This window comes from Sturnira hondurensis, unplaced genomic scaffold, assembly GCF_014824575.4.
Source record: "Sturnira hondurensis isolate 20B ecotype Veracruz unplaced genomic scaffold, ASM1482457v3 Scaffold0009223, whole genome shotgun sequence".
Taxonomy (NCBI): domain Eukaryota; kingdom Metazoa; phylum Chordata; class Mammalia; order Chiroptera; family Phyllostomidae; genus Sturnira; species Sturnira hondurensis.
The window spans coordinates 1,826,860-1,851,306 of record NW_028081854.1 but is presented as its reverse complement, the minus strand read 5'-3'; the positions used below and the strand labels follow the sequence as shown (position 1 = coordinate 1,851,306).

The 24,447-nt window shown below is 38.2% G+C and overlaps 1 protein-coding gene across 1 annotated transcript in view; it reads right to left on the bottom strand.

The window, feature by feature from the left end:
• Nucleotides 1–23,432, bottom strand: part of LOC118994276 (tRNA-uridine aminocarboxypropyltransferase 2) — a 118,244-nt gene extending 94,812 nt beyond the window's left edge. The window contains exon 1 of the mRNA XM_037056902.1: nt 23,121–23,432. Coding sequence (XP_036912797.1) covers nt 23,121–23,335 — 215 coding nt within the window. The 5' untranslated portion in view covers nt 23,336–23,432. The remainder of the gene's footprint in view (nt 1–23,120) is intronic.
• Between the last annotated feature and the right edge of the window lie 1,015 nt (nt 23,433–24,447).

Below are 24,447 nucleotides of genomic sequence, written 5' to 3'. Positions count from 1 at the left end.
ATCATGAAGAGAGAGGACCCAAATAAACACAATCAGAAATGAAAGAGGAGAGATTACAACTGACACCACAGAAATACAAAGGATTGTAAGAAATTACTACAAAGAACTATATGCCAAGAAATTTGAAAACCTAGGTGAAATAGACACATTTCTAGAAAAATATAATCTTCCAAAACTAAACCCAGAAAAGCAGAAAGCCTGAACAGACCAATAACAGCTGACAAAATTGAAGCAGTAATCAAAAAACTCCTGACACACAAAAGCCATGGACCAGATGGTTTCACAGGAGAATTCTACAAAGCATTTAAGCAAGAGGTGACCCCTATCCTTCACAGACTATTCCAAAAAATCCAAGAATAGGGAAGGTTCCCAAACTCTTTATGAAGCCAGGATCATTCTACTCCGGAAACAAGAGAAAGACACAACAAGGAAAGAAACTTCAGGCCAATATCAATGATGAACCTAGATGCTAAACTTCTCAACAAAATATTGGCCAACCAAATCCAGCAATACATTAAAAAGATCATACACCATGACGAAGTGGGATTCATCCCAAGGATGCAAGGATGGTATAATATTCCCAAATCAATAAATGTAATACATCATATAAACACAAGCAAAGACAAAAATCACATGATCATATCAATAGATGCAGAAAAAGCATTTAACAATATAAAGCACCTATTTATGACAAAAACACTCAACAGAATGGGAGTACAGGGAGCATTCCTCAATATAATAAAGGCCATATATGAGAGACCTACAACCAACATCATACTCAATGAGCAAAAACTAAAAACTTTGCAACTAATTTCAGGAACAAGAGAAGGTTGTCCACTTTCACCACTTCTATTCAACAACATATTGGCGGTCCTAGCCACAACAGTTAGACAAGTAAAGGAAATAAAAGGCATTTATCCAAATTGGAAAAAAGAAAAGAAAAAAGTCACTGTTTGCAGATGACATGATAGTGTACATAGAAAATCCTGTAGACTACACCACCAAAAAAAACTACTGGACCTAATAAATGAATTTGGCAAAATAGCAGAATACATGTCAATATTTATAAATTAAAGGCATTTTTGTATACCAACAGTGAAATATCAGAAAAGGAAATCAGGGGGGAAAACCCTATTTGCTCTAGCAACAAGAAAAAGAATGCACCTAGGAATAAACCTAACCAAGGAGGTAAAAGACCTGTACTCAGAAATCTACTCAACACTGAAAAAAGAAATTAAGGAAGATATAAACAAATGGAAACATACACCATGTTCATGGATTGGAAGAATTAACATCATCAAAATGTCCATACTATCCAAAGCAATTTACAGATTCAATGCAATACCTATTAATGTACCAATAGCATATTTCACAGACATACAAGAAACACTTCAAAAATTTATATGGAACCATAAACAACCACGAATAGCAGCTGTAATTTTGAGAGAAAAAAAGAGCAAAGTAGGAGGAATTACAATATCTGATATCAAACTGTATTACAAGGCGACAGTAACCAAAACACCCCGGTACTGGCATAAGAACAACCACATGGACCAATGGAACAGAATAGACAGCTCAGAAATAAACCCAAGTCTCTACAGTTGATTAATATTTGACAAAGGGGGCAGCAGCATAAAATGGAATAGAAATAGCCTCTTCAACAAATGGTGTTAGGAGAGCTGGACAGCTACACGAAAAAAAAAAAAAAGAAACTTGATCACCAACTTACATCATACCAAAAGCAAATTCAAGATGGATAAAAGACTTAAGTACAAGTTCAGACACCACAGAAGTCCTAGAAGAAAACGTAGGCAGGAAAATCTCAAGATACTCCATGCACCAATTTTTTCACCAATATGTCCTCTAGAGCAAGGGACATAAAGGAAAGAATAAACAAATAGGACATCGTCAAAATAAAAAAACTTTTGCATGGGTAAAGAAAACAGCATTAAAATGAAAAGAGAACCAACCCTATGGGAAAACATATTTGCCAATGATACCTCAGACAAGGGTTTGATCTCCAAAATATTCAAAAAACTCACACAATTCCACTCCAGGAAGAGAAAGAACCCAATTGAAAAATGGGCAAAGGACTCGAACAGACACTTCTCCAAGGAAGACATAAAAAGGGCCCAGAGACATGTGAAAAGATGTCTAGCATCACTAGCCATCAGAGATGAAAATTAAAACTACAACGAGATACCACTTCACACCAGTCAGAATGGCCATCATAAACAAATCAGCAAACAAGAAGTGTTGGGGAGGCTGTGGAGAAAAGGGGACCCTAGTGCACTGTTGGTGGGATTGCAAACTGGTAGAACCATTATGAAAAACAGTATGGAATTTTCCAAGAAAACCAAAAATGGAATTGCCTTTTGACCCAGCAATTCCATTGCTGGGATTATATTTTAAGAACCCTGAAATACCAATTCATAAGAACCTATGCACCCCAATGTTCACAGCAGCATAATTTACAATAGCCAAGAGCTGGAAGCAACCTAGGTGCCCATCTGTAAATGAAAGAATCAAAAAATCTTGGTACAGTTACACAATGGAATTCTATGCAGTGGCGAGAAAGAAGGAGCTCCTACCCTTTCCACAAGAATCAGCGGATGTGGAGAGCATTATACTAAGTGAAATAAGCCAGGCAGTGAAGGACAAATACCATATCACCTCACCTTTAAGTGGAAACTATACAACAAAATAAACAAGCAAGCAAAATATAACCAAAGACATTAAAATTAAGGACAATCTGACCATAACTAGAGGGGAGGTGGAATGGGATAATGTGGAGGAAGTGGGGAAGGGCTTTCAGGAGCAACTATAAAGGACACATGAACAATACGAAGGCAGGGTGGAATCAGGGAAGAGAGGTGGCATTGGCTGGGGTAGTGAGAGAGTGGTGGGAGGTAAATTCAGGCAACTGGCCCTGGCTGGTGTAGCTCAGTGGATTGAGCATGGGCCTGTGAACCACACAATCGCGGTTCAATTCCCAGTCAGGGCACATGCCTGGGTTGCAGGCCAGTTCCCAGTAGGGGACACACCAGAGGCAACCATACACTGATGTTTCTCTCCCTCTCTCCTTCCCTTCCCCTTTGAATATAAATAAATAAAATTTTAAAAAATTCAGGCAACTGTACTTGAACACCAATAAAATATTTTTTAGAAAAATGAACCTATGCATCTGAAAGACGTGATCAAGAAGTAAAAGATAAAAGCCAAAACATTCGTAAAATTCTCCAGTATAAAATGGCTACAGGTAATTAAGCATACGTGGTTAAAGATTCAATAATAAATACGAAAAGTCCAAACCAGAGGAATCAATAGTATTGCAGAGAAAATAGACAGGAATTAGCAAAAGAAACATTGCAAACTTGGAAGACAGCCCAAAGAATGACAAAGGTATTTGAGCTAGACCTGGATATAGAGAAGGATTTCAGATAGCAAAAATGAGGAAAAAGCACTTGATACAGAAAGAATAATAGAACAAAGGCATACAGAAAAAAAACACCTGTTTTGAGAAGTAGTTCAGGGTACCTGCAGAAAGGGGTTTGTGAAGGTTATGGTGGAGAAAGATATGAGCAGGCAAGCTGAGGTCTGACCTGCAGGGATTTGGATGCCACACTAGAGTCTGAAATCCATTCTTTACCTAATAACCAAGGAAGGTTTGCAGAAAAGGAATACAATAAGCAAACCCAGATATTAAAACTCTTTGTGAAAGGGAATTGGATAGATGACAAAATGAAGGTTGAAAAACTACAATTAGCACACGACTGTAAAAATTCAGGGCAGAGCAATAGCACTGAGAAAAACCAGGTACTAAAGAGTAGTTTAAATACTATCTCCATGGCCTAGCCGGTGTGGCTCAGTTGGAGCCCCATCCAGTAAACCATAAAGGCTGTGGGTTCGACCCTCAGGGCACAAACCTAGTTTGTGGGTTTGATCCCCTTCTACTGCTCATGCAGCTTTTTGATGTTTCTCTCTCTCTCCCCACCTCCAACCACTCCTTCTCTAAAAGCAATGAAAAAAATGTCCGCAGGTGGTGACAAATAAATACCATCTCCACTGTGAATATCTGGGTACTGGGTCCCTCCCACATCTATCCTCTGTCCTAAAACACATGATTCATGTTATAATTATTGTACAATTAGCTTATATGCAGTCTTCCCCTTGAAGTTCCCTGATGGCAACAAACAAGTTTCATTTATTTTAATAACCACAGTACCTAGCTTGATGAAAGGCTCTAGTTTGGAGGCAGTAACTGGTACTCCTTGGTACCTTGGCCACAAAGCTATTTTTATACTAACAAAATCCCACAATGATTCTTAATATCTTCCTCACTTTCCCAGACATATAGCCAGATTTGTCTGTTTTTCTACCCCTTTGACAGATATACAAGAGTAAACCTCAAAAGAAGACTATAAAATGATCAAGTTTGAAAAGCATCAGTTATCTGATCTATGTGTGTGGGTGCTGTTCTGTCATAAAGGACTGTGAGGAATTTCCATGTGTTCCATTATATATTTCTATAATGGGTAACAGTTTCTACTAATCATACACCAGTTTTGTTTTATGAAAAAATAATGTTTTTTGCCCTGGCTGGTGTGGCTCAGTGGATATAGTGTCGGCTTCCAAACCAGAGTCACCAGTTGGATTCCCAGTCAGGGCACATGCCTTGATTGTGGTCCAGGTCTCCAGTTGTGGGCACACAATAGGCAATCACACACTGATGTTTCTCTCCCTCTCTTTCTCCCTCCATTTCTCTAAAAAATAAATGAAAAAATCATGAAAAAAAATGTTTTCAAGAAGAAACACTAAATAGATGCCACATCAATAATCTGTGGTTTTCAGATCTTTTCAACCAGAAAATGTGTTTAATATTTTCTTATGATCATATGCATGTCAGTTAGTTGATGACATGCTACAATACCAGTCTCATCTTTTAATTACATATATTATATAAACAAAATAAAAAATAATTACGGAAGAAAACAATCACGAGCTATACTGAAGTTAACTAAATTAATAAAATTAATCAGCATTAGAATGTAACTCCTGGTATGCTGTTTTCCCTAGTAGTTCTCAAGAATTACACATTAAAATTCAATCCATAACACTGGTATGGGTTACAATTCTAAAAAGTTAATATATATATGAGAGAGGACACCCACACAAAAAACCAGAATTATCTTCTGGAGGGTGGACCACTTGTAGTACTGGCTTACTCACGGATACAGGAGTGTTCTAGGAATCCATCTGTATTATTGTACCAACTGACATTGTGTTGAAAGGCTGAGTTTGACTTCACCTAGTTTTTTTAATCTTTTTTATTGTTGTTTAAGTACAGTTGTCTCCATTTTCCCCCACCACTACCTCCCACATCAGCCATTCCCACCTCCCACCCTCAATCTTACTTCTCTTTGACTTTGTTCAAAAGTCTTTTATACATGTTCCTTGACAACACTTCTCCCTTCCCCCCCCCCCATTATTCCCTCCTATCTCTGCTCTGGTTACTGTCAGTTTGTTATTAATTTCAATGTCTCTGGTTATATTTTGCTTGCTTGTTTGTTTTGATGATTAGGTTCAACTTATAGGTGAGATCATATGGTATTTGTCTTTCACCATCTCATTTATTTCACTTAGCATAATGCTCTCCAGTTCCATCCATGATATCACAAAGGGTAGGAGCTCCTTCTTTCTTTCTGCTGAGTAGCATTGCATCATGTAAATGTACCACAGTTTTTTGATCCACTCATTTACTGATGGGCACTTGGTTGCTTCCAGACCTTGGCTATTGTAAATTATGCTGCTATGAACATTGGGGTGCATAGGTTCTTATGGATTGCTGCTTCAGTGTTCTTAGGATATAATCCTAGCAGAATTTCTGGGTCAAAAGGCAGCTCCATTTTTAATTTTCTGAGGAAATTCCATATTGTTTTCCATAGTGGCTGCACCAGTCTGCATTCCCAACAACAGTGCACTAGGGTTCCCTTTTCTCCACAACCTCACCAGCACTTGTTGTTTCTTGATTAGGCTATGAAGGCCATTCTGACCAGTGTGAAGTGGTATCTCACTGTGCTTTTACTTTGTATCTCTCTGATGGCAAATGATGCTGAGCATCTTTTCATATGTCTCTGGGTCCTCCGTATGCCCTCCTTATTGAGGACATATGGAGAAGTGTCTGTTCAGGTCCTTTGCCCATTTTTTAATTGGGTAATTGTTTTCCTAGAGTGAAGTCATATGAGTTATTTATACATTTTGCAGATCAAACCCTTGACCAAAATAGCATTTGAAAATATATTTTCCCATTTGGTTGGTTACCTTTTCATTTTACCAAAATTCTCTTTAACTGTTCAGAATCTTTTTATTTTGATGAAGTCCCATTTGTTTATTCTTTCCTTTATGTCCCTTGCTCCGAGGGATATAACAGAGAAAATATTACTGCGTGAAATATCTGAGACTTTCCAGCCTAAGTTCTCCTCTAGGAACTTTATGGTGTGATGACTTATATTTAAGTCTTTTATCCACCTTGAATTTATTTTTGTGCATGCTGTAAGTTGGAGGTCGAGTTTCATTTTTTTGCATGTAGCTGTCCAGCTCTTCCAACACCATTTGTTGAAGACACTATTACTATTTGATTTTAAGCTTCTGCTCCCTTTGTTGAATATTAATTGACCATAGAGACTTGGGTTTATTTCTGGGGTCTCTATACTGTTCCATTGATCTACATGTCTGTTCTTATATCAGTATGAAGCTGTTTTGATTACTGTGGCCGTATAATATGGCTTGATATTAGGTATTGTGATCCCTCCAACTTTGTTCTTTCTCAAAATTGCTGAGGCTATTCAGGATCATTTGTGATTCCATATAAACTTTTGAAATATTTGTTGTATATCTGTGAAGTATGTCATTGGTACTTTAATAGGGATTGTGTTGAATCTATAAATTGCTTTGTGTGGTATACACATTTTGATGATGTTAATTCTTCCAATCCACAAACACAGTACATGCTTCCATGTTTGTGTCTTCCTTGGTTTCTTTCTTCAGTGTTGTGTAGTTTTCTGTGTACAGGTCTTTTACCTCTTTGGTGAGGTTTATTCCTAGGTACTTTACTTTTCTTGTTGCAATATCAAATGGGATTTTTTTCTCTATTTCTCTTTCTGATATTTCAATGTTGGTATACAAAAATGCCTTTGATTTCTAAATATTGACTTTTTATTCTGCTGTTTTGCCAAATTCACTTATTAGGTCGAAGAGTTTTTTGGTGGAGTCTACAGGATTTTCTATGTACACTATCATGTCATCTGCAAACAATGACAGTTTTGTTTCTTCTTTCCCAAATTGGATGCCCTTTATTTCCCTTTCTTGTCTAACTGTTGTAGCTAGGACTGCCAATGCATTGCTGAATAGAAATGGTGAAAGTGGACATCCTTATTGTGTTCCTGATCTTAGTGGGAGAGCTTTTAGTTTTTCCCATTGAGTATGGTGTTGGCTATAGGTCTCTGGTGAATGGTCTTTATTATATTGAGGTATGATCCTTCTACACCCACTTCAATGATTTTTTTTTATCATAAATGGATGCTGTATCTTATCAAATGGTTTTTCTGCATCTATTGATATGATTATGTGATTCTTGTCTTTCCTTTTATTTATGTGATGCATTACATTTATTGATTTGTGAATACTGTACCATACTTGCATCCTTGGGATGAATCCCTCTTGGTGATGCTATATGATCTTTTTAATGTATTGCTGGATTTGGCTTGCCAATATTTTTTTGAGAATTTTAGCATCTAGGTTCATCAGCGATACTGACCTGACCTTTTCTTTCTTTTTTATGTCTTTATCTGCTTTGGGGATTAGAATGATGCTGGCTTCATAAAAAGAGTTTGGGAATCTTCCCTGTTCTTGGATTTTTTTGAATAGTCTGTGAAGAATAGGGGTTACCTCTTGCTTAAATGCTTTGTAAAATTCTCCTGTAAATCCGTACAATCTAGGGCTTCTATGTGCCAGAAGTTTTTTGATTACTGCTTCAATTTCATCAGCTGTTATCAGTGTGTTCAGGCTTTCTGTTTCTTCTTCATTCTGTTTTGGAAGATTACATTTTTCTAGAAATGTGTCCATTTCACCTAGGTTTTCAAGTTTCTTGGCATACAGTTCTTCATAATAATTTCTTACAATCCTTTGTATTTCTGTGGTATCAGTTGTAATCTCTCCTCTTTAATTTCTGATTGTATTTATTTGGGTCCTCTCTTTTTTTCTTGATTAGCCTGCTTAAAGGCTTGTCAATTTTGTTTATCTTTTCAAAGAACCAGCTCCTGGAATCATTAATGCTTAGAATTGTGCTTTTAGTCTCTACGTCATTTAATTCTGCTCTGATCTTGGTTATTTCCTTCCTTCTACTGGCTCTGTGTTATCTTTGCTGGTGTTCCTCCCATTCCTGTGAGTGTAGAGTTAGGTTTTTCATTTGAAATGTTTCTCTTTTTCAGGTAAGCTGGTATTTCTATGAACTTGCCTCTCAGGACTGCCTTTGCTGTGTCCCATAAATTTCGGACTGTTGTGAGTTCATTTTTATTTGTTTCCAGAAATTTTTCCATTTCTTCCTTTATGTCATTCTTATCCCATTCATTGTTTAATAGCATGGTATTTAATGTCCATGAATTTGACTGTTTGGGGGTATTTTCCTTGAAGTTGGTTTCTAGTTTCAGGTCCTTGTGGTCTGAGAAGATGCCTAGTATAATTTCATAGTATAATTTCAGTTTTCTTGCATTTGTTGAGGGTTGTTTTATGTTCTACCATGTAGTCTATCTTTGAAAATGTTCCATGTGCATTTGAAAAGAACGTGTATTTTGCTTCCTTGGGATGAAAGGTTATATAAATATATATCAGTTAAGTAGATTTGAACAATGGCATTGTGCAATACCACAATATTGGGGTCAATATTTTATTTGGAAAATCTATCCATTTTTGACAGTAGGGTGTTAAAATTCCCTCGTATGCATTCCTGGATCTTTCTTAGAGTCCTCAGAGATTTTCCTTATATATTTGGGTGCTCCTATGTTGGGTGCATGTATGTTTATGTTTATGTCTTCTTGATAGATTCTTCCCTTGAGTATTATAAAGTGACCTTCTGGGTCTCTTTTTATGGCCTTTGTTTTGAAGTCAATTCCGTCTCATAGAAGTATTGCTATCCCATCCATTTTTTCCTCTCTGCTTGCTTGGAATATTTTATTCCAGCCTTTCACTTTCAGTCTGTGTAGGTCTTTTGTTCTCAAGTGGGTCTCTTTTGGCAGCAACTCTGTTGGTCATGTTTTCTTAGCTATTCAGATACTCTATGTCTTGTGATTGGAGCATTTAGTCCATTTACATTTAACGTTATTTCTGAACAGAACTTATTTTTTCCCATTTTACTACCTTCATATCTGTGTTCCTCTCTCTCTCTCTCCCCCCCCTCTCTCTCTCTTTCCCTACCTTTCCTTAAAGCAGCTCCTTTAGCAACTCTTGCATAACTGGTTTGGTGGAGGTGTATTCTTTTAGACTTCTTTTGTCTGGGAGGCTCCTTATTTGGCCTTCTGTCTTGATTGAGACCCTTGCTGGGTAAAGTAGCCTTAGTTGCAGGCCTCTGGTTCTCATTACTTGGAATATTTCTTGCCATTGTCTTCTGGTTCAGACTGCATCTTTTTTTTTTTTTGAAAATTTTTATTTAACTGTTGTTTAGGGACAGTTTTACTTCTTGTATTCCCAGCCCTGCCCCCCCCAGTGCTCCCCACCTCCCTTCCATCTCTGCCCCCCACCTTAGTTATTGTCCATATGTCCTTTATACTTGTTCATGTGAGTCCTTCCCCTTTCCCCCTGTGATTCTCTCCCCTCTCCCCTCTGGACCCTGTCAGCACCTTCTGTATTTCAGTGTCTTTGGTTACATTTTGCTTGCTTGTTTGTTTTGTTGTTTAGAATCCTCTTAAAGGTGATATCATAAGGTATTTGTCTTTCACCACCTGGCTTATTTCACTCAGCATAATGCTTTCCAGTTCCATCCATGATACTGCAAAGGGTAGGAGCTCCTTCTTCCTTTCTCCACCATAGAATTCCACTGTGTAAATGTACCATAGTTTTTTGATCCAGTCATTGACCGATGGGCATCTAGGTTGCTTCCAACTCTTGGCTATAGTAAATTGTGCTGCTATGAACACTGGGGTGCATAGGTTCTTTTGGATTTGTGTTTCAGGGTTCTTAGGATATACGCCTAACAGTGGAATTGCTAGGTCATAAAGGCACATCCATTTTCAGTTTTCTTAGAAAATCCCATACTGTTTTCCATATTGGTTGCAACAGTCTGCAATCCCACCAACAGTGAACTAGGGTCCCCTTTTCCCCATAACCTCTCCAACACTTGTTTGTTTCTTTGTTTATGGTACCCATTCTGACTGGTGTTAAGTGGTATCTCATTTTGGTTTTGATTTGCATCTCTTGATAGCTAGTGATATCGAACATCTTTTCATGTGTCTCTGGATCCTCTGTATGTCCTCCTTGGAGAAGTGTCTGTTCAAGTCCTTTGCCCATTTTTTTAATTGGGTTGCTCATCTTCTTTGAGTGGAGTCATGTGAGTTCTTTGTATGTTTTGGAGATTAAACCTTTGTCTGAGGTGTCATTGGCGAATATGTTTTCCCAAACTGTTGCTTCTCTTTGTATCTTGATACTGTTTTCCTTGGCCATGCAGAAGCTTTTAATTTTGATGAGATCCCATTTGTTTATTCTTTCCTTTATGCCCCTTGCTCTGGGGGACATATCAATAAAAATATTGCTGCGTGGAATATCTGAGATTTTCCTGCCAATGCTCTCCTCTAGTGCTTTAATGGTTTCACAGCTTATATTTAAGTCTTTTATCCATCTTGAATTTATTTTGGTGTATGGTGTAAGTTGGTGCTCGTTTTGTTTTTTGGTTTTTTTTTTTTTTTTTGCATGTAGCTGTCCAGTTCTCCCAACACCATTTGTTGAAGAGGTTATATTTACTCCATTTTATGTTACTGCCCCCTTGGTCAAATATTAATTGACTGTAGAGATTTGGGTTTATTTCTGGGCTCTCTGTTCTATTCCATTGGTCTATGTGGCTGTTTTTATGCCAGTACAAGGCTGTTTTGATTACAGTGGCCTTGTAATACAGTTTGATATCAGGTATTGTAATCCCTCCTACTTTGTTCTTCTTTCTCAAAACTGCAGCTGCTATTCAGGATCTTTTATGCTTCCATATAAATTTTTGATGTGTTTGTTCTATGTCTGTGAAATATGCCATTGGAACTTTAATAGGTATTGCATTAAATCTATAAATTGCTTTGGGTAGTACGGACATTTTGATGATGTTAATTCTCCAATCCATGAACACGGTATATGTTTCCATTTGTTTGTGTCTTCCTTAATTTCTTTCTTCAGTGTTGTGTAGTTTTCTGCATACAGGTCTTTTACCTCCTTGGTTAGGTTTATTCTCAGATATTTTAGTTTTGTTTTTGCTATATCAAACGGGATTTTTTTCTTGATTTCTGCTTCTGCTGTTTGATTGTTGGTATACAAAAATACCTTTGATTTCTGGATACTGACTTTGTATCCCACTGTTTTGCCACATTCATTTATTAGTTCCAGCAGTTTTTTGGTAGAGGCTATAGGATTTTCCATGTACACTACCATGTCATCTGCAAACAATGACACTTTTGTTTCCTCCTTTCCGATTTGGATGCCTTTTATTTCCCTTTCCTGTCTGATTGCTGTGGCTAGAACTTCCAATATTATATTGAATAGAAGTGGTGAAAGTGGACAACCTTGTCTTGTTCCTGATCTTAGTGGAAAAGATGTTAGTTTTTGCCCATTGAGTATGATGTTGGCTGTAGGTCTTTCATATATGGCCTTTATTATATTGAGGAATGCTCCCTCTATTCCCCTTTTTCTGAGTACCTTTATCATAAATGGGTGTTGAACCTTATCAAAAGCTTTTTCCGCATCTATTGATATGAACATGTGACTTTTGTCTTTGCTTTTGTTTATGTGATGTATTACATTTACTGATTTGTGAATATTGAACCATCCTTGCATCCCTGGGATGAATCCCACTTGGTCGTGCTGTATGATCTTTTTGATGTATTGTTGGATGCGATTTGACAATATTTTATTGAGCATTTTAGCGTCTATGTTCATCAGTGATATTGGCCTGAAGTTTTATTTCTTTGTTGTGTCTCTATCTGGTTTTGGAATTAGGATGATGCTGGCTTCATAAAAAGAGTTTTGGAGTTTTCCCTCCTTTTGGATTTTTTGGAATAGTCTGTGAAGAATAGGGGTTAGCTCTTCTTTAAAAGCTTTGTAGAATTCTCCTGTGAAACCATCTGGTCCGGGGCTTTTGTGTGATGGGAGTTTTTTGATGACTTCTTCAATTTCATCTGCTGTTATTGGCCTGTTCAGGTTTTCTGCTTCTTTTTCATTGAGTTTTGGAAGATTATATTTTTCTAGAAATGTGTCCATTTCACCTAGGTTTTCAAATTTCTTGGCATACAGCTCTGCATAGTAATTCCTTACAATCCTTTCTATTTCTGTGGCATCAGTTGTAATCTCTCCTCTTTCATTTCTGATTGTGTTTATTTGGGTCCTCTCTCTTCTTTTCTTAATGAGCCTACTTAAAGGTTTATCTATTTTGTTTATCTTTTCAAAAAACTAAATCCTGGATTCATTGATCCTTAGAATTGTGCTTTTAGTCTCTATGTCATTTAATTCTGCTGTGATCTTGGTTATTTCCTTCCTTCTACTTGCTCTTGGCTGTCTTTGTTCTTGTTCCTCGAGTTCTTTGAGGCATCCGGTTAGGTTGTTTGTTTGAAATGTTTCTATTTTCTTTAGGTAAGACTGTATTGCTATGAACAGTCTTACCTATGAACTTCCCTCTCAGGACTGCAAATTCCTGTGAAATTCAGTGGTGCAATCTCCTGTAGGTATCTTGGTGTTCTCCGTTTCCACCTACTCCTTTCTTTATTGTGCGTGTGTGATCAGTTGGAGGGGGAGGCAAAATGGTTTATGATAGCAGAAGATTATTTTATGTTATTTACAGACACAGTCGGCAGAGAAGAAATAGACAATCTTTAGGCTATGTATAGAGTTAACCGTGTTCTTCAACCCAGCTTGACACTTTTAGGAAAGGATGGACATAAATTAAGTCTCTTGTTGGGAAGTGGGGGGCTTGTGAGTTGTATCTAGAAAGCAGTGTGGTTGCGGGAGGTCACATTTGAGGTAAGGTGAGAGTACAGGTTAGTAGCTGGGTGTAGTGTGTGAGTAAATAGAGTAATAGAATTCAGGCACCTGTAAGGTGGTCTAAGGTCCAAGAGATATGTTATGAAGTATTACTGTTGTATAGAACACCTCTTATTTACAATAATATTAGAGCAACACTCACGTGATAGACTCTACGTGATCTGTCTAAATGGGGGTTATAGAGCTTGGGTAGTATGGCAAAGGAAAGCAAGTGAAGTATAGAAAATTAGCAATACACTGTGGAGGAAAGAGCAGTGGGAACCTGTCAGGTAGTACAATATAACCAGCCAGGACTAAGAAACCTGTACAAAAAGAGGAGGGATACAAAGATATTCTTAAAATAAAAAAAGAAGTAAGAATAATGCAAAAAAATAATAATACACCTAAAAGAAAACTAAGCAACCCAAAAACAAACAATCCAACACACACACACACACACACACACACACGTCAGGAGAAAAGAGGAATAAGCGGAAAATTTGGGAAGAACGGAAGGACTAAAAAGAAAAAGAAAAAGAAATGAAGGACAGAGTATTGAAAGATAGAGCAACAATACAGTTTAAAAGTATAAGATTACTTACAAAAGTAGTTGAGAGAGAAAAAAAAAGGGGGAGGGGAAAAAACCCACACACATTTAAACAAACAAACAAACAAAAAAAAGCACCCTTCCTTTGTTGGTTTCAAACTGTCCAAACCGGTTTTTCTGGTTCCAGTGTCTCTGAGGGTAGGTATGCAGGCACACCCGAGCAGGGTGCCTGATTGGGATGTGGGCGTCCAAACCCCTGGGAGGCTGCCTGTTTCCTTCCGTATCTGGCACTGTCCTTCTCAGTCCTGTGGCGGGACCCAGGTGTTCCCACCCCTCCCCTGGATGGCTGCTGGGTGGTTGGGCCATGAGGCAAGCTGCTGTCGCAGAGCACCTCAGTTCGCTTTCCAGTAGAGACTTCTCCACAAAGCCTGCCTCTCAGCACAGCCCAATTCCAAAAGACCAGCAACGACAGTGTCCTTCTTAAATCCCCCGGGCTGGTGGGTTGGCAGGCTGGTGGGCTGGTGGGCTGGCGACCACAGAGTCCGCAGGTGCCACCCTTTATGTTAACTTAAGCCCACAGGTCTCTGCCTGGTATTAACCTGCCTGCCTAGACCAGGAGTGGGGGAGTCAGTTATCTCCCATGGAGTCCGTTGCCGGCCCACCAGGTGCCGGGCCTCTAGATTTCCCTCCGTCACAGGCGCCCTGGCCCTGGATTCAGACGGGGTTTCTGTTTCCCACTGATGGTGCCGGCCCCAATTGCACGCCAATTTTCATCCTATTCATGCTCCAACGGAGGTCGCCCGCCTTGGGCATGCCCAGGCAAAGGCCATGGGCACGCAGCCTCTTTTGTCCTCACTCGCCTTCTGGAGTCCTGTCTGGTTCCTCTGCCATACTCTGTAGCCTCTTATTTTCATAAATGTTGGGGAATTGTTGGTTGATTAAGCTGTTCTTCAGTAGATCTGCCCGGATTTTCTACCAGATGCACAGGAGCTGGGTTCCCTCCGTGCTACTCTGTCGCCATCTTAACACTCTCCCCCAGAATGTTTCCATTGAGAAGTCAGCTGCTAGCCTTATCAGGGCTCCCTTGTATGTTACTTCCTGTTTCTCCCTTGCTGCCTTTAAGATTCTCTCTTTGTTTTGGAATTTTGCCATTTGAATTATAATGTGTCTTGAAGTGTCTTTTGGGTTCCTCTTGATTGGGACCCTGTGTGCTTCCTGGATTTGTGTCACTTTTTCTTACATCAAATTAGGGAAGTTTTCCATTATTACTTTTTCAAACAGGTTTTCTATTCCCTTGCTCTTCTTCTTCTTGTTCTGGTGTCCCTATTATATGGATATTATATTTCATATTGTCTGCTGTTCCCTTAACATCTCTTCATTCTTTTTGAGTATTTTTTTCTGTTTCTTGTTCTTTCTGGGAGTTTTGTTCTACCTTGTCCTCCAGCTTGCTGATTTGACCTTCTGCTTCATCCAGCCTACTTTTGATTTCTTCTACTGTTTTCTTCAATTCGCAAATTGTTTTGTTGATTTCCTCTTGGCTCTTGTTGATAGTTTCTATTTCCTTTTTCATGTTGATATAGTTTCCAGTAAGTTCCTCACAGTTTCCCTGTCATTTTTGGTATTTCTCTGTGAGCTGATTTAACTTCCTAATAAACTGTTGTTTATAACTCAGTACTGATAGTTGATTTGCCTCTCTTTCATTTAGCATTCTTTCTGAGGATCTCTCTCTTCCTTTTGTTTAGAGTTTGTTTCTTTTTCTTCCAATTGTTTATGAGACTCTTCTTATTTTTCTCTGCTTCTATTGATCTGTTTTCACTCTGAGTTTGTGGTGTAAACTTCTATGGTAGGAGACCTGTGAGATTCAGTGGTGCAGTCTCCTTGATCTCCTGTCCTGGATGCTCTTGGGATGCTCTTTTTGCTATTTGTGTTGGTTCTCTGGATGTAACTGGGTTTTGATTGTTGTTGGGTCATTCTTTGGTGTGTCCTTCCCTCTAGCTGGTTGACTGAGGGTTACTCTACCCACCATGTCTTGTATGCTGTTGTGCCAAAACAAAACCACAAATCCCAGAGAACAAGCCCATATCTCCAAAAATACCCCCCTTCCGCAATCCTGCTATCAAGAGCCAATGAACCAGTACTAATAAGAGTATAAAGAGATGCCTTCCATTCACTCCCCCACCATCTTACCTCTGAATTTTTTTTTAAACTTTTAAGATACCTTTGCCCATTTCATAATGGGTTATTTACAGTGTACCTGCCCACACCGCACTGAGTGTTCAGCACTTCTGACTAAAACGGTATGTCTCACGCTCCCTATTCACCTGATCTCACCCTGAGTGACTTTTTGTTTCCCCAAATGATAAAATTCCTCAGAAAAAAACATTTTGATGATGTGCAAGAGGTGAAACAAAAACCAGTAGAAGCAGCCCTGGCTGGCATAGCTCAGTGGATTGAACGAGGGCCTGCAAACCAGAGTATTGTGGTTCGATTCCCAGTCAGGGCACATGCCTGGGTTGCAGGCCAGTTCCCAGCAGGGAACTCACGAGAGGCAACCATACATTGATATTTCTCTCCTTCTCTCCTTCCCTCTAAAGATAAATAAAAAAAACAGTAGAAGCACAAAAGGGCATCAAAATTGATGAGTTCAAAAACTGTTTTGAGCAGTGGTAAAAGCATCTCAATAGGCATACTGAATCAAATGGAGAGTACTTCGAACGTGACTGAAATTTAAACATTTAATAATAAATACACAATTTTTTATAACTAAAGTCCAGATTTTGGGGGTCCTCCTTGTACTTGGATTGAGCAAATAATATGATACAGATATGTCATATATACTATGGATAATGCAATATGCTATATGCTATTGATAATGCCATAGATATCGAGAACCAGGTTTCTTACTATCAAAGGAAGAAGTTACAAATAAAGAAAGGATGAAGGTCGAAATAAATCCTATGGTGTTTGTTGAACTCGTGGTATGTATGTATATATATTGGGCTATGTGTATACACAAACACAGAGATTCAGAAAAGAGATGTAGAAGTATGCATGGGTCAGTATATGTACATAGATATCCTAGCTCTGTCCACTGATAAAATGGACTCCTCAGTGATAATGAACAGACCTAGAACCCAGATCTTAGTTTCTAATACCATTCTCTAATTAAACAGGTCTTCTTGGAAAAGTGGTGGATTCTAGTTCTGGGATAGAGAAAAATACAAGGTAGCCTGGATCATCTTAGAGTGCCAGAAAGTAAGTTCTCAAGAAAAGATAAGTCTGTCGAGAAAGTCCAAAAGCCAACCTGAAAGAGCTCCCAATGACCCAAAGGAATAATCTGTGCAACAAAATAAATAACAATACTATTGAATTGTAACCCAGAGACTGAAATAAATATCCACAATTCTATACAGATGTAAATAAATTGATAAATAGGAAGAAACAGTTTTTCCATATAGAAAATTGCAATCAACAAAACTAATTGCAATCATATAAAACTAATGATGTAAATAGAAAATCATCATTACAACACTACAAAAAATGACTGTACAGTCAAGATCTACTGATGGATGTAAAAATTAGCAGGCAGAAATTTGGGGAAAGATAGTATGTTTGGATAATCTCAAAATAACCCTCCTTCCAAAATATTTATTAATTGCAAAGGAGAAAAGGATAACTTTACAGCAGAAAAACTCAACAGACACCCTTCACCAAGTGATCAGGGTTAATCTCATCAAAGCACAGCCACATCACATACCTCTGTGCTAACAAGGACACATTACACTGCAGTTATTTCTGCCAAAAGTGTATAGCCTCATTCTAATCATGGAGAAAGTATGAGTCAAACCCAAATTGAGACATTCTCTAAAAATAACTGACCAGTATTCTTCCAAAGTACCAAAACCATGAGAAACAAGAAAGGCCTAATGAGCCATCATAAACTAGAGGAAACAAAAAAGATCCAACAATTAATGCAACACAGGTATATCCTGGACCATAGTAAAAAGACATCAGCAGGAAAACTGGTGAATTCTGAAACAATTAATAGTATTGTATCAATGTTCATTTCTTAGTTGAGATAACAGAACTCATTAGGAGATAATTCTCCATAGGTCTCTTGCATTTCTTATGAGTGAAGCACTAGCTACATTTTTGTTCCTAACTGTGTTTTCAAAGATGTTTATATGGTGAATTGTCTTTGAAGATAGAAATAAGTCTTCCAACTGAAGCAAAGGGCAGGTTTGCTTAAAACCATTATAAAATATTCAGGAACTCTAAACTCAGGGTTTCTTAGTCAACATGCAAAACCACTGGATTCACAGCATCCACTTACGCCCTTCTGTGAAACCCCTACAGGACTTAGAATAGGAAAGGAGAGCAAGAGAAAATGCCAAGCATGAAGTTCACACTAGATGCTGTGCCATGTATAGAAAAAAATCTTTGTCTTTGACCCAAGAATCTCGTGTCTTTTGCCAACATCCATGAAACAGTGGCAGACAAACATGTCCACCTGCAAAAAAGAAAAAACCTCAGACCCTTTATAGTTCATGATAGTACTATAGTTAACCATACAAACTATATCGGGTTGTTGGGTGAAGGATATATGGGAACTTCAGTACTAATTGTATACCTTTTCAATAAGTCTAGAATTATTTTTAAATTAAAAATTAAATCAATTAGTATCCAAATACCAACTCCTCCACTCCCAGTAATAATAATAATAATAACTGAATCATCACTGCCATTGTATAATTTGTATATATTACATTAGGTTATCCTCTCTAAGAATTCACAATTTGTTAAGGAGAGAGAGATAGGAGAAATGGGTGAAGGGGGTACAAGGTACAAAATTCCAATTGCATAATAAAGAACTCATGGTGATGTAATGTACAGCATGATGACTATAGTTAATAATACTGTATCACATATTTAAAAGTTGAGAGTAGATCTTAAAATTTCTCATCACAAGAAGAAAAAAATGTAACTATGTAATGTGAAGAATGTTCACTAGACTAATTGTGACCATTTTGTAATGTACACAAATATCAATCATTATACTATACACCTGAAACTAAGGTAAGCTTATATGTCAATTATATCTCCATTTTTAAAAAATCATGATTTGCTAGAGCAATGGTAATCACTGCATTTTTTTCAGTCATTTCTTCTGTTTGGGGGTTTGCTTTAAACATGCAATTTCAAGTACAATACACTAACAGTCATATATATGCCCTGTAAACTGTGTGCTGTCAATTTTGTGGAGAAATTAACATCCTTGTGCATTGCTGGTGGGAATGTAAAGTGGTTGAAGCTTTTATAGAAAACATTTTGTCAATTCCTGAAAAAGTTATACATAGAACTACCATATAACACAGCAAGTCCACTCTTGAGTGTATATGAATGAATAAACAAAAGAACAGATAATAGATAAGCAAAAGTGTTATACAATTCAGCCATTAGAAGGAATGAAATTTTTATACATGCTACAACATATACAGACCTTGAAAACAGTCTAAGTGAAATTATAGCCATAGAAGAACTAATAATATATGATTGATTATATGAGATATCTAGAATAAACACATTTATAGAAACAGAAAGCAGAATAGAAGTTATCAGGTGCTAGGGGTGAGGGGAGATGGGAAGTTATTATTTAACAGTTACAGAGCTTATGTTGGGAATATTTTAAAATTCTGGGTATAGATTTAATACCACTGAACTGCATACTTACAAATAGCTAAAGTGATAAATACTATGTTATGTATATATTATCACAATTAAAAAAAATTAGCCTGCCAAGTAACATGTCCACACAAACAAATCAGACATATTTCTACCAGGCCAATCCCTCTAACCTTTTGCAAGGAGACTCATTTCCACACCTTTTCCACTTTTTTTTCCCTTTGAGTATTCATGGAATACTTCTGTTTATTTCATTCCTCCCTCTTTTCCCACAACCTTTCCACTAGGCTTCCAATGGTGAAAATCAAAAATAAGCAAACAAACAAAAATCAACAAAAGCAAAAATTCCCATAGCAGTATCTTTTCATATTATTTTTTAATTACAGTTTACACTCCTGTATTAGTTGCAGATGTACAGCATAGTGATTAGAAAATCATGTACTTTAGAAAGTGGTCCCCTACTTCAGTGTTTCAAGCACTCACCTGGCCTCATACGTAGTTGTTACAACATTACTGACTCTATTCCCTATGCTATAATCTACATCTCTGTGACTTTTCTGTAACTACCATTTTGTACTTCTTAATACTGCCACCTTTTTCACTCAGCTCCCCAACCCTCCTCTCCTATGACAAATTGCCTTTCTAACTGAAAAGTGAGAAGTCACTAATACAAATAACAAGCTGAACATAAGCAGATAAAGGATTCAGGAGATAAAAGCTCCATCTTAAAAACAGAGAATAAACAAATGGGATCTCATCAAAATAAAAAGCTTCTGCATGGCTAAAGAAAACAGTATTAAAATAAAAAAAGAACCAACCATATGGGAAAACATATTGGCCAATGATACCTGAGACAAGGGTTTAATCTCCAAAATATACAAAGAACTTACATGACTCCACTCTAAGAAGACAAGTAACCCAATGGGGCAAAAATGGGCAAAGGACTTGAACAGACACTTCTCCAAGGAGGACATACAGAGGATCCAGAGACACATGAAAAGATGCTCGATATCACTAGCTATCAAGAGATGCAAATCAAAACCACAATGAGATACCACTTAACACCAGTCAGAATGGGTACCATAAACAAAGAAACAAACAAGTGCTGGAGAGGTTGTGGAGAAAAAAGAACCCTAGAACACTGTTGGTGGGATTGCAGACTGGTACAACCACTGTGGAAAACAGTATGGGATTTTCTACGAAAACTAAAAATGGATCTGTCTTTTGACTCAGCAATTCCACTGCTAGGAGTATATCCTAAGAGCCCTGAAATACCAATCCAAAAGAACCTATGCACCCAAATGTTCATAGCAGCACAATTTACAACAGCCAAGTGTTGGAAGCAACCTTGGTGCCCATTAGTAAATAAATGGATCCAAAAACTATGGTACATTTACACAATGGAATTCTATGCAGCAGAAAGAAAGAAGGAGCTCCTACCCTTTGCAACAGCATGTATGTAACTGGAAAGCATCATGGTAAGCAAAATAAGCCAGGTGGCAAAAGACAAATACCATATGATCTCACCTTTAACAAGAACCCAATTAACAAAACAAACAAACAAGCAAAATCGAACCAAAGACACCAAAATAGAGAACAGGCTGACAGTGACAGGAGGGGAGGGAATTTCAGAGGAAAAAGGTAAGGGTTTGTAGGAGCAAGTATAAAAAACACATGGACAAAAACAAGGTGGGGTGGAAACAAGAAGAAGGTGGGAAGGGATGGTGGGGAGGGCTGGGATGGGAGTAAAAAGCAGAAAACTGTACTTGAACAACAATTAAAACAAAAAATAAAATAAAATAAAGAATGGGACAATAATATGGTTATATGCATTGTATACCTTGCTAAAATGTAATTTATTGGCATACAATTAATGTTATGCCTAGTTTATAGATACAATCTACAGGGACATATTTATATATTCAACAGCTTTAAAAATTGGGATATATGTTTGATTAGTTTGTAGGACATGTCTATACTATAACTATATAATCATAGAATATTTCATAACATATTTACCAGTAAGTCATACTATATTCTAATAAACTCTCTTAGGAGGCATTCAGTATTATTTTGGGTGTCTTTGATATGAACATAAACTTCTGTTTAAATAATTATCAGCATCAAATAATCAACAAAAATGTTCTTTAGGGTTAAAAATATTACTATTTAGTATATGTTAAAAATGAGAACTAACCATTCTATGAGAGTTAAAGCTGTGCCCAACTTCAGTTACTACTCTTAATTTTATTGTATCTGTGTGAATTTGATTTTGCTTTGCTTTGACTTGTACAGAATCTTTAAATAATAGTGACTTAAGTAAAATTAAAGTTTCTTTCACAAGCTAACAAAAAAAATGACAATAGCCAACACAACAGTAGCCATCCTGTGTGAATAGATCAAAATTATACCTATTTTTTGTTAGGATTGCAAAAAAAGATATATTTTTGGAGTGCCACAGAATTTTAATAAGTAGTTTATGGGTGTTGTAAGTTTTTTTTAAAGTTGAAAATCACAGGGCTAGAGATATTGGGGTAGATGTAATAACTTACCCATGAAAACTGTTAAGATCACCTGTAGGAAGTGTGTGGAGTTAGAAGAGAAGACAACCTAGATTCAAGACCTGAAGCAGCTCAACATTTAGAGTTTGAGTAGAATAAGCAAAGATTAGTAGGGCAGAGAAGTCAGATAAACCAAAGGGAAGCCAAAGAAAGACTGCTTCAAGAATGGAGTATTCAACTGCAGAATGCTGCCAAGAGGTCTAGCAAAAAAATGAACAGAAAAGGATCCACTGGATTTCATCTCTTGGAGATTACCGGTGACTCCACTGAAAGCCATTTCAGGAGAGTGTAGGATCTGATGACAAATCGCAGAATGATTCTGAAGTGAGCAAGTACAGCCACTATCTAATTGTTAAAATTTTGAAGGGCAGCAGTGAGATTGGTGATAGATGGAGACCTTCAACAACCAAGGAAAGTGACCCTGAACACCCAGAAAGTAAAGAGAATAGTACATGTGAATAGCAAAAATTCAAACAAGCAAGGAAAGCAATCCTCATAACCCTTTAGTGCACCAGCACAATGGAATAATCCTGAAAAGTACTTATACAATTGGGCACACTATGAGCATTCAATCATGTTAGTTGTTTGTCTAATAAACTGTCTCTTCCATAGACTGTAAGTGCCCCAAGGAGGACAGAGACTGTTTTATTCATGCTTGCATTCCCAGGACCTAGCACAGTGCCTGGCACACAGTAGGTGCTCAATAAATATTTCTGAGTGAATTCAGAATTCTGAATACAGTCTTAACGACTGTAACAGCCATTTTGTGGCCTCTAATTCTTTTTTTTTATTATTTGTAAGACGACAGTCACTTAAGCACACGCTGAGTATTGCGGGAAGTAACGCTAAATAACACTGAACCTAGATAAATGGCTTCTTACTGAAGAACTATGACGAGTATTTCACAGTCATAGCAAGGTCAACCAGTGACCTCACCACCCTCCCCAGCAAGGTGCCAGAGCCAGCGCTCCTCTGGGCCGGAACCGCAGCAGCCGCCTTCCTTCCCACAAGGGAGCGCTGCAGCTTCACGGTCCCCCCTCCACCGGCCTGAGGCCCCGCCCGTCTGTCACCTGCAGCGGCTGCACTCCGGCCTCCGATCAGATGGCTCCACTGGCAGATTCCATAGCCCGTCCACACTGGCGCTGCCCGCCTCCTCTCCTCCAGTAGCCACCGCCTGAGCTGTGCCGCTCTCCCGCCGCTCCTCCTCTTTAGGCGTCTGAAACCTCGAGGCCGGCAGCCGCTCGACCGGGTCCGTGCATATTCGCGCCTCTTTCTGCGGCTCCATGTCAGGAGCTCAGAACTGGCTGTCACACTGATGCCCCGCTGCCGCCGGGGGGCGCCACACACTAGAGAAATAGTTCCGCGCCACGTGACACCACGTACGCACGCCACGTATAGGGGTGGGCCTTCGAAGCTTATGCTCTAGGTCCCGCCCCCCAGCGAAGAAGGAGCTACCCCATTGGTCAACAACGCGTGAGAGTTTTTACCCAGAACCAGATTGGGACTTGTGGGTTGGGGTTGGGAGTTTGTGAAATTATGTTAGCAAAGGTGGGACAAGTAAAGGGTTACCCTTTGAAAACGCCGCAGAGCGCAGTGGACCTTCCTTAATATCTTTAAAAGTGAAAATAAGATGAAATTCTACACTTCCCGCCTTAGCATGGCACTTTAAGAATTAGCTGTGCACAGCAGTTGCAGCAACTGATGTACGGTAGGTGATAGCTAACGGCCAACACGGGAGAATTTGTACCGCCTGAAAATTGGATTCACGCTTTTGTGTCTATTAAATGCTAATTTATTGCTCTAGAAAAACAGAGACCTTTGTCCCTATCTTGTACTTTTTGGCATTTCTCCCAGCATCAAGCATATTGTTGTACAGTAGACACCAAATATTGGTTAAATGAGATTTTAAATTTTCTGAGGGACCTAAGAACAGGAGGCAATAGGAGGGCTGAAATTTTATGGGTGAGGAAAAAAAGCCATAGGAAAAACTATCTTGCCCAAGTTTTACAGCTCTTGGATAATAGCAACATAACCCACTGTTTTTGTTTTGAAAGCCAAAATGAAGTTCACCTTGAAAGGAAAGCAGAAATCCTACTTTCCCATTTTTTTTCCCATTCATTTATTAATACCTTATGTTAGTGATACCAATAAAGTAGATTTACCATTAACAGTAAGAAAGCAGGATTGTATTTCTAAAAATAAAGTTTCTTTTCACTATTAGGTTCTCAGTTATCTTAAAATCAGGCTTGTGAATAGAATACAAGACTACTGTTTCAAGTACCTTGCATTCTTTTCCCCTGCAAACAGCACTCATCATTTCTTTTGGACTGCTATAAGGGAGGGATATGAAAAGGCTGAAACATCCGCAGGTGATGGATGTAGGATGGGAGAAAGAAC